This window comes from Xiphophorus hellerii, chromosome 13, assembly GCF_003331165.1.
Source record: "Xiphophorus hellerii strain 12219 chromosome 13, Xiphophorus_hellerii-4.1, whole genome shotgun sequence".
Lineage (NCBI taxonomy): Eukaryota > Metazoa > Chordata > Actinopteri > Cyprinodontiformes > Poeciliidae > Xiphophorus > Xiphophorus hellerii.
This window is the reverse complement of record NC_045684.1, coordinates 17,503,743-17,513,943: the sequence shown is the minus strand read 5'-3', so window position 1 is coordinate 17,513,943 and position 10,201 is coordinate 17,503,743. Positions and strand designations below refer to the sequence as shown.

At 38.2% G+C, this 10,201-nt stretch overlaps 1 protein-coding gene across 2 annotated transcripts; it reads right to left on the bottom strand.

The window, feature by feature from the left end:
- Positions 1–761: 761 nt before the first annotated feature.
- sesn2 (sestrin 2) lies at positions 762–9,496 on the bottom strand. 2 transcript variants are annotated; one of them, XM_032581323.1, is made up of 12 exons: positions 9,396–9,496; positions 8,903–9,295; positions 7,765–7,830; positions 6,346–6,534; positions 5,214–5,396; positions 3,958–4,176; positions 3,698–3,836; positions 3,497–3,612; positions 2,392–2,475; positions 1,769–1,875; positions 1,538–1,682; positions 762–1,290 (listed from the first exon to the last, which is right to left on the bottom strand). In XM_032581323.1, exons 2-12 carry the CDS (start codon positions 9,242–9,244, stop codon positions 1,204–1,206), a joined length of 1,677 nt encoding a protein of 558 aa, XP_032437214.1. In that variant the 5' UTR covers positions 9,245–9,295; positions 9,396–9,496; the 3' UTR covers positions 762–1,203. The 2 variants fall into 2 exon arrangements, with proteins under 2 accessions (XP_032437214.1, XP_032437215.1); XM_032581324.1 differs by lacking the exons at positions 8,903–9,295; positions 9,396–9,496 and adding an exon at positions 8,414–8,576.
- Between the last annotated feature and the right edge of the window lie 705 nt (positions 9,497–10,201).

Below are 10,201 nucleotides of genomic sequence, written 5' to 3'. Positions count from 1 at the left end.
TAAGGAAGCTTGCTACCATCTTGTGGTGTAAAAGTGGTACGACATGTACCAATGTAGAAAAGCCCTTTTGTTCAGGTTTGTAACAGCTTAAATATGTCAAAATCCTATTATTTTCAAACCTGTTTTTCGAGTTTATAAATTTCAATTAACGGAAGTAAACCCAGGCCATTGAGCTTAAAACACGTTATCTTGGAGGGTTAAATCAGAGCCGGTCCAAGGCATAACAAAGCAGCAGTGAGGATCCCCCTGACCAACACTCTTCAGATCATTTTCATCTTCTACTCAGCTGGTATTATAGAACTCTAGAAGCCACAAACACGATTTCTAAAAAAATAGTCTTAAAACAAACACTAAAGGAATTGTTGGTTGAGCTGTGGTGCCTGGTGATATTTGAAAATCCCTTGTATCAAATTCGACATATTTCAAAAAGCAAAAGTGGATTTCACCAAATAGATTCTTTAAAGATCAGTTCGTGATCAAAGATAACGTTTACTTTTTGCCAACATTAAAAACAACTGCCAATGTTTTGGCATCTAAGCAAAAGCAAAGGTGTGATTTAAACTAATTGTCTAGATGTTGTGGCAAAGCAATAATAAAAGATATGGTCTTTTGGAAGCCATTTTCAGAAAAATATGATTTCTATCCTTTAAGTTTTAGTAAGGGAAAATATTATAACTTATTTCCATATTAAATTTACTATTTAATAAGTGCCCAGACTTCTCCAGACTTCGGAATCAAGACAGAGGAAAAAAGGCAAAAACATTTCACCATTAAAGTATCTTTATTGCTTATAAAAATACAAGATATTTTAAGTTTCAGCTTACCTGAAGACAGTAACTAGAATCTTGATGATTTTTTCTGAGTAGAGTGTTAATTAAACATCAAAAATAAACATTTCTTTTTAAATCAATGATTTACTAATGCAGTAACAAACTGACCTGACATAACCAGGAGTGTAGCATGTAGATTTTACAGATGTGTGCAAGATAAATCAGAACGCTCAAGGCTCTATTGGGGATTTCCATCCTGACATACTCAGTGCAAAAATAGGTAACATTTTTTTAAATACATCCACATTGCAAAGCAGCATCAAAAACATTTAACACTGAAACATACGATATGAATTTGCAAACATTCACTGTAGTGTGTGAGAATAAGTTTTTCCATCACAGCGGCTCATCTGCAAGAAGGTGTGCAACAAAGTCATTTAATGTAGGCAGTTATCGACCTCAGAGTATAAAGAAGAGCAGCCTGTAGCCGAGCTCCCATCACTATTAGGTTGGCGTGAACCTGCAGGAAAAAAGGGAAAAAACAAAATGCCATGTCATCTACCTCTGGGTAAAAGGGTGAAATATTTTCAACCCCTGTCTGTAAAGCTTCGTTTTCTGATGACATTTAAAAGAGACAGAAACGACGGTAAAAGTCTGAAATGCCAGTGATTCATTCTTTGTTGAGAAGATACCAGGGAGGAGTTGAAATGCCAAGTGATTTGTGATGACAGAGGTCAGGTTAGGTGTGTGTCTGAACCAGTCCGTACCTTTTCGGAGTGTCTGAAGTGTCTCCAGAAGGCGTGGTATGTGCTCGCAGTGGTCTGCTCAGGGTGACAGGCCATGGTTTTAACAAAGACCTTCAGAGAGCGCTCCAATAAAACATTGACACTGCCGTAGTCGTAATCGTCGTACCTGCAGATGCAGAAAAGACTTAAGACGGTGGGAATATGGTGGGCATTCGGTTTAGGAGGTGTGAGAGTGGAGAGTGCTACACCAACCGTATGCCGTAGAGGCAGTGGATGTAGTTCCACAGAGCTTTCCTCAGAGTGTAAGTGTCCACGTCTTCATGCATGGCCATCCTGTTATAAGTCAAGTTGCTCACAACCTGCAAAGTTGCATCACCATCATCAACTTAAACAAGCTTTTTTTATGTTTTTACACACAAAGCGATCACGGTTTTAAATATCCTTTAAAAAGTATTCATATAATCTGCTGAATAAAGCATCCTTGCAAAAGTTAACCACTTGGACTGTATGCATTTTATTTCAAGCATGTGTTGTAGCCAAGTAACAGAAAATGAGTGAAATCCCTGAAACAAGAATTGAAAGACTTTTTTTCTGCAAATTTACAACTGTGATACCCGACAAAGAGGACGTTAGAGTCCTAGCAAATGGTCAAACAAAAACTACTGCCCACTGTCTTGTTTCAGGTGTCTTAAAGTTATTTTGAGTGACAAACAAAAAAAAAAGTAACCTTTTAGATTTTAGTTCTTTATCTGTTAAGGAGATCAAGCCATAAAGGCAGTGTGCTCTTAAATCTACAAGTGATTCATATAGAGTGTGTTTTTGCTCTCGGGTCATTTTCATCCTCATTGTTTTTAGGAGATTAAAGGCGAAAGTACCTGAAATTCCTCATCCAGGAACTGACCCATGTCGGGAAGCAGCCTCTGCACCAGAGAGAATCCGTGATCTTCCCATGAATAATCCTGCAGATCAGATGTTAGGATTTTTAAGATCATCGTAGGAGCAAATGAGATGCACAAGCAAATCAGCTAATAACTGAAATTAGTGATTTTACTCTGGAAAGGCCATGATCAGTGATGGACAGTGGTGAGGAAGTTGTTACTGAGTGAAGACTCGACTTCAGGCCTACAACTAACAATTATTATTCTAATCAATTATTCTATCAATTATTCTGATGATTAACATGATTTAAAAAATGGCACATTTCTGCAGATTTTTCATTTATCCACTTTAGTCTTTATTTTATGCAGTATTGGGACTACAATAAGAGATGCAAATAAGTAATTCAATTTTTTTTTAAAATAAGAAAAACATTTTTGCATAAAATGCAATAACATCGCATTCCTTTAGTGCACACTTGAGCATTTGCAGCAAAAGATGCATCTGCAGCTAAAAAATATTTCTATTTATTTATTGAACTTTTATTTAACCTGATAAGTTGTTAAGAACAAATTCTTAGTTACAATAATGACTTTAACATCAACATGTGAAAAGCTGAGCCCTTTCTGCTCGACTTGGTAACAACACAGTGTAAGGCTGATCTGGTGGTTATTTTTTCATTTAACTGATTAATAGCTAGGTGGCAAAAGGTGCTTAAAATGTTATTTAGTTTTATTTTTGTACTGAATTTGCACCAGGTGAAGCTTAAACTGCCACATAAAGAGTTCTGGGTAGAACATATTTACAGACATTTTGCATTCATCTTAAATGCAAAATGCATTTCTTTGTACTGTTTTGGCTTAATCACTGGTCGGAATATGTTTTTTGAGCAAATGGCCTTTCTTAGTCTGTATACTCCAGTTAACAATGAATCAATTACTATACAAGTTGACAATTACTCATTAATCAATTCATCACGATTGATTTGATTGACCGTTCCAGCCCTACTCGACTTTTTCTTTAGAAAATAATTCAACAACTTTTGTGTTTACAGTTAAAATGTAACATTTAGAAAATATTCGAACAGATAAAACTGTGAACTACCTGTGCTCTCATGATGGGTGGGGACTGTTCTCCTCTGGGGGCAAAGTCCTCATATCTGAACTCAGGTTCCTCAACTAGACACAACACCAGCTCAGGTGGAGCTCCTCTTACCACCGCTAAACAAACGCAGTCAAAGAAGTCGAGTTAGCAAATATCCAAGCGGCCGACGGAGTGACCGACAGTAAACGGGAGTATTTTTACCTGTTGGTATACTCTCGCTCCTCTCCCTTTCAAACCGAGTGACCATCTCCTCCTGTGTGCACTCCTCCTCCTCCTGCTGCTGCTGCAGCTCCACCATTCTCTTCATCAGTACCTCCACCTCCACCGCTCCATCCACCAGCTGCAAACCATCGAAATTATGATGTTTATATACACACAAACGACAAAAACGCCGACAGGTTACCGGCCTTTGTTAAAACCGGTAACCTGTCGGACTGCTGATGGGAATGACTGTGACTCACCTCCTGCCTGCCATCCTCATGAGCCGGGCTGTAAGGGCTGCGAGGAATGTGACTAGGCGACGGAGGATGGAAGGCGTAGCCCCCAATGTGGTCCGGCTCTGGGTTTAACCCACAGCCCCACACAAAGGAGCAGAGCGAGTGAGTGTGTGCCATCAGAATCACGGCATGGATCAGTTCGGCCAGGGACCAACGCGGCTCTGCCCCGGCACACACCAACTCCTGCAAAGATTGGTAAGAAAGAGCTTGATAAATACTTTTGTTGGGTTAGAAATTAGAGATATGGGTAAATAATATGCTCATCATGTGAACACATTTCAAGACTATTTTAATGGCGACGGCCACAGTTTGTCATGAAAAACTGGTAACATTAGTATACCCTCAATTAATAAAGTTGTAGATGAAACGGGATCATATTTTAAATTTTTTGAAAGACCAGACAGATGATATGAGAATTTTGATTGAGAAATACTGAGGTGTCTCACCAAATCCAACCTGAAAATCCATCATGGCTGCCTAAAATTGGTGACAACTGCAGTAAAATGATTTGCTTGGTCTTCTGAAATTTACATCTCATTAAATCTTTCACACAAAGCACTATAAGGCCTGTTACAATAACAAATTTAGTTTGATTATAAATTGTCCCAGAAATTATTGTGATAAACGATAGTGTTGTTTTGAGGCCATTTTCAAATAATATATTGATAATGGCGTAATAATGCAAGTTCGCCCTCCCAATGAACAATAAACTTGAATTTTGGGCAGAACACTCCACACTGGAACTGGAAGACATTTTAAATATTCAAAATAAAACACTCCAAAAACAATAAATAAAACGGAAATAAAACCCACACAAAACCGAAACCATAAATAAAATGGATTATGAAGTCTCTAAACAAAACTGCCTTTCAAAACATATGAACCGTCAGAACGGAAATGATCAAGCTTATTTTAATTTATCGTGCAATTAATTGATTATTTGCTCTTTGTGGCAGGCTTAAGCACTATACATTCTTCTTTTACAAAAATGTTGGCGAGATTTGACCGTCTGCTGAGAAAAATGTAGCATTTTAGAGCAGCTCTGGCTACCTAATGCAAGAACGAAGTTTCCAAAATATTTCACCAGGGGAGTCACCGAGGAGGTGAGTTTGGATGCAAATCAGAAATCTGCTATTAACTATTACTATTAACAAAAAATGGCAAAACATAAAGTTGACTTCAGACAGGAAGTGAGTGGGCGAGCAGCCGATATGTCTGACCTGGATGTGCTGCTGTGTGATGAGCCAGGGTCGGTGTGCCAGCAGCTTGTTGAGGGTGTGGAGGCTGCGGAGTTTGACGGGCGCGTGCTTGCTGCCGCTGAGCCAGCTCTCTTCCCCTCCAGCCTCCAGGAAAGCCTTGCTGTGCTGCTGCACCATGTATGAACAGTGGTGTCGGGCTGCAGCCTGAAAGACACCAGGAAGGTAAACTAAAAATAAACACGGCAGTATTTCCATTGAAAACATGGCCTTATATTTGAGGTACGCATCAAAGTCAAACAATGATAACGGGCGTTTTGTGGTTAGAAACAACAATAAATATCTGGGGTAGGTGGAGCAGTTGGTTTAATAAATGAGAAACGAGTCACTACATTATTATGAAGAAGCAAGTTGGCAAACCTGTTAGTGACTTGTCATGGCAGCTTAAGATCCCTCAAAAACACCACAAATGTGTTTTTTCCCTTGAGTTCTCTGTGGTAGGCATTACTGCAGTTAAGTTAGGCTTAACAACACTGATATTAAATGTTTCACAATAAATCAATACAGTCATAATTGGAAACATAAGCACAACATTTGTTGATGCTCTCATGGAACCAACGGGGGGAAAGTAGCTTGCTAAAAACAACTCGATGAGAATAAGCCCGGTAAATTAAAATACATCTCCAAAGCTCAGTCAGAGAACTACAGAATAGTGTATTGTCGAGGTCAATGTACGTTTGCTTTTTACAGAAATAATTTTAAGCAAATACTTTGAAACATTACATTTTAAGTGGAAGCTCTCTTCCATTGCATTTTTTTTGGTATAATTTAAACAAAATTATTGCATAAATATGAACTTCTGTATTTACACAAACAAAAGCAATATCAACATATATCTTTAAACACAGCAAGCCTAGTGAAAAATAACATTAAAATAAAAATCTTAAATCATCAAGTTATAACCTCAGGGAAATATGGCAGTTAGTGCAACATATTAAGTGGCAGGTCTGTTGCATTATTTCTGAACAGAGTGAACTCATAATTATATTAACTGATAACTGATTTTGTTGTTTTTCCAGATAAATAATAATAATAATAATAATAATAACAACAACTCCTTCTAAATAGCAACAGGAATTCAAAGAGATTTCCTTACCATTACGGAAACGTAATGTCTCCAGTCACGGGGCAAAGGGCCGTCCAGTTCAAACAAAGCATGCTGGATCCTCAAGAAGCAGCTCAGATAAGACGGGTGGAGCGCCATGACCATGGTGAGATGATCGACTCGACCCAGTGAAAGAAAAGACTCAATGAGGATGTCCTGGTTTAGCCCTTCTATCAACATCTGAAAAACAAAAAGAGGTTCAAGTTCAAACCTTGTCGAGGAAATTTTTACTTTTTCCTATTGTAGATAATGCGGCTTTATTAAAGAATCCAAAATTTCATCTAAATATTTTATTTTTTTAATAACATCTAGCTAATAACGCAATAATTTCTGTTGCGGAAATTAAGCTTCATGAGCCACATTTAACAGGAGTTTTGGCAACAAAACTCTAGTATTGCATCTTTCACAGGCTAATGCAGCTCCTACGGCAATGTTGCATCAGAAACGATGGCCTCACTGTTTCTGAGCCAGTTTTTTTACCCGGCTCATTTAGTCATAAATACATAAATGTCAGAGCATTAAAGATAAGAAATCTAAAGAAGAAAAACAAGTACCATGTATATTGTCACTTTATCAGACAGTATATGTATATTTATTTTATTTATTTTATGTATATTTATTTAGTATATTTATTGAATGTACATGTTATTCACTGCAAACAAAGGTAGAAAATTAATTTCGGTGACTTGTTGAAAACTCAGAAACCTTAAACATAAAGCGCTTGTCTGACAGAATACGATCAAAGCCTGGCCAAATGCATGGAAATATGATTTGAATATTCATTTTCAATATACGCATCAAAATTAAGGACTCCCATCAGTTTTGGTTTATGGATGCTTTTTTCAGTTGAAAAAAGAGAAGATAAGGATTAGAAACAAATCTGACAAGCATGAATATGGACATTTTTGTAATTCCTTAATGTTCTGATGGTTTTAAAACTCCTGTTGATTTTAAGTGTAAGAGACCTTAGAATGAGAAAAAAAAACAAAAATGGAATCAACAGTTCAGACCTCAAAGAAAGTTGAAAATCAGTCCATATTGTTTTCCGTTTTCTATTCTATTATGGTTCTGCACAAAGGTGCTTGATATCTGGTATTCTGTCTTTGGATTTGCATCAATAGACATTAACAATGTGCAAACACACAACAACATTATTGGCATACTGTAGAATTTAACTACAATCAAGTAGGAAACCCCTTATAGAGGAGGTGATCTGTTGGTTTTAATCCAGAAAGGTGGCAATGGGTGCTGCAGTAATAGTATTATAAATCAAAGAGAAAAACCAATATAAAGGTCTAGTGGTAGTTTAGTGAATAGTGAGACAACAAATTGTTCCAATTTACCAAATCTTAACATTTAAAGCTTAATGTGAACCTCATTTAAGCATCAGAAATGTCTGCAGCTACACACCTCTTTTGCAGGAATGAAAGCACTTGGACCAGAAGCCAAGGCTCGAGGTACTTCAATCCCCTCCTCCTGGAAATAGAGAATAACACATTTCTGTCAGATTGAATCTGATGATTATTCTATTTGAAGAAAAATGACAACCTTCTTCATTGTAGCAGCAGACATATTTCTTCATTGTAAATATGGCTTTATTGCTAGTTTTAGTGCTTAACCAGAAGGCTCCTGCTCCTAAAAAAATAAAGTACAAACTTCAATTAAAAAATAAAAACGACCAATTCCCATAAATAAGGGAAGATATGTAATTTTGCTTTAAGTAGAATTACATTACAAACAGCTGATTATTAGTTATCTATTGACAACCTTTGTCCAGCTAGTCCCAGATACAGAAAGTCTTGGATCTGGGTTAAACCATTGTTCAACTGTTAGTAGGCAACCATAAAAGTCACGTATTTACCGTTTAACGAACATTTTTCTACATTTTTCAGCACAAACCATACTTTGGTAAAACAATAAATGAGTAAAAAAAATAATAATAATAACCGCATGAAATCTAAAACCCCGATCAGACCACAGCAGCCGACCTGCAATTGGACACCCGTTTCATAACAAGCAGTTCTTAAAAGAACGCAAATTGCAAGTGAAAAAAACTCACCGACATCTGAACACGAGAGATAAATACTTCAAGTGAATCTCCTTGTTGCTTCTAGCAACATTAGTTAGATTAATAAAAAAAAAAATGGTAGAAATGAGTCAAGCCGGTGTGACTGTTACTTTAGAGCGCTGCTTTGGGACTAGGGGGGTGTGCCTGCCTGCTGCGTGTTTTTCAGGGCAGCGGGAGGAGGCGTGTCCGGCCTGCTTGTTTGTGCTCACAGCAGCAGGAGCTTGCATCACCTTCACTTCAGTGTCTGATGAAATATCCCGCAGTCTGGAGGTAATCAGGACCATTTCCAGCTGATAAATGATTATCAGGTCCAAGTTTATGGTGACTGCGTGGGTTACTCGTTCTTAAAAATAAAAGCCGTGCAGAAACCAACTTGTATGCAGTTCTTATTTGCATAATAGCTGCATCATCGAGCTCCAGGTTCTCTGTTGTTGCGATATGAAGCACAAAAAAAATTGCTTTTGAACAGCCCAACATTACCTGTGCAATACACAGCAGCTCGGTGGCCCTTATCCGAACCTCCTGAAGGGGACACGACCTGGACAGCCGGAGTAGATGAAGAAGCGTCTGTTTGCTGAGCCGAGCCGAACCGGCCCGGTCCAATTCCAAACACTCTAGAATCTTCTGGCTCAGCTTCTCCAGAGCCGTGGCCCGCTCATCTTTGTCCCTACTGCACAGCCGAGCTAAGCTCTTCGTCGTCGGGCAGATTTCGGACTCTGAATCGGAGAGGTGACGACATGAGCTCCCGGAGCCCAACACCTGCCTCGGGTTGTCTTCTCCATTAGCCTGGAATGTGAAGCTTGGTGGGGAACTGCTGGCCATGTCCTGGTACACCTGAGCTGAGGTTGCCTGTTGTTCTCAAGCTAGCTCAACCTAAAGTAAAGGTAACTCTCAGGTAGTTTGAATCAAACATTAGTTTACGTCAACGTCAAATACTTGGAACAATATTATCGTTCACTCCGCATAAACTCACACAAGGATGAATGAGCAGTCAGAGCCTCCCCCCGTCCTTCCTTCTACCCGGCTGCCTGAATGTGTCGCTTCCGGTTAGCTCGCTAAACTAGCTTGTAGCGTCAGCTAGCAAATGCGTTAACGACGCTTTTAAAAGCGGCAGACTCGTTTATTTTTAAACATGGGGGTGAGGTCTCCAGCTCTTGACAGAAATACACGTTTAATACAACGTATGATTATTTACTCTAATTAAATTGCAAGAGCCAAGGAACTTTCTGGCATTCCTGGCTGTTTGTGTTCAGATGTTTTAGAGCCCGTTTTGTGACGTCACTGTGGTGAAACTTTTCATGAATACTTCATTTCTTAGTTTAACACTCTACAAAGCTTTAGATAATATCCAACTAAACATTTTCTAGCTTAAGGAAAGGCATAGAAGTTGTTGGTTATGTCATGTATCTTATAAACTTGCTTTCACTTCTAAACTGCTTTGATTCAGTTTAAATTACATTCAAAAATCTATTTATTGTATCTCATTATTTTATCCAATTTTCTTCTAAGAGGTTTTGTAAATGCTGATGGCCGTAGACAGAAAGGCTCTCCAGTAGCTGTCTGTATTACAGTGAATCTGAAGTAGCCTCTGAATGAAGACATGTTCTGGAGTTAATTTACTGATTTTTAGTGCAGCACAGTGTTTTCTTCTGTTTCTCTCTTTACACTAAAATGTTTCAGATATTTAAACGAAATATCATGAATGAATAGCGCTATTCAAATAAGATGGATTCTTCATAAAATAAGAGCATTACAGACAACTCTAAGTATGTTCTTTAC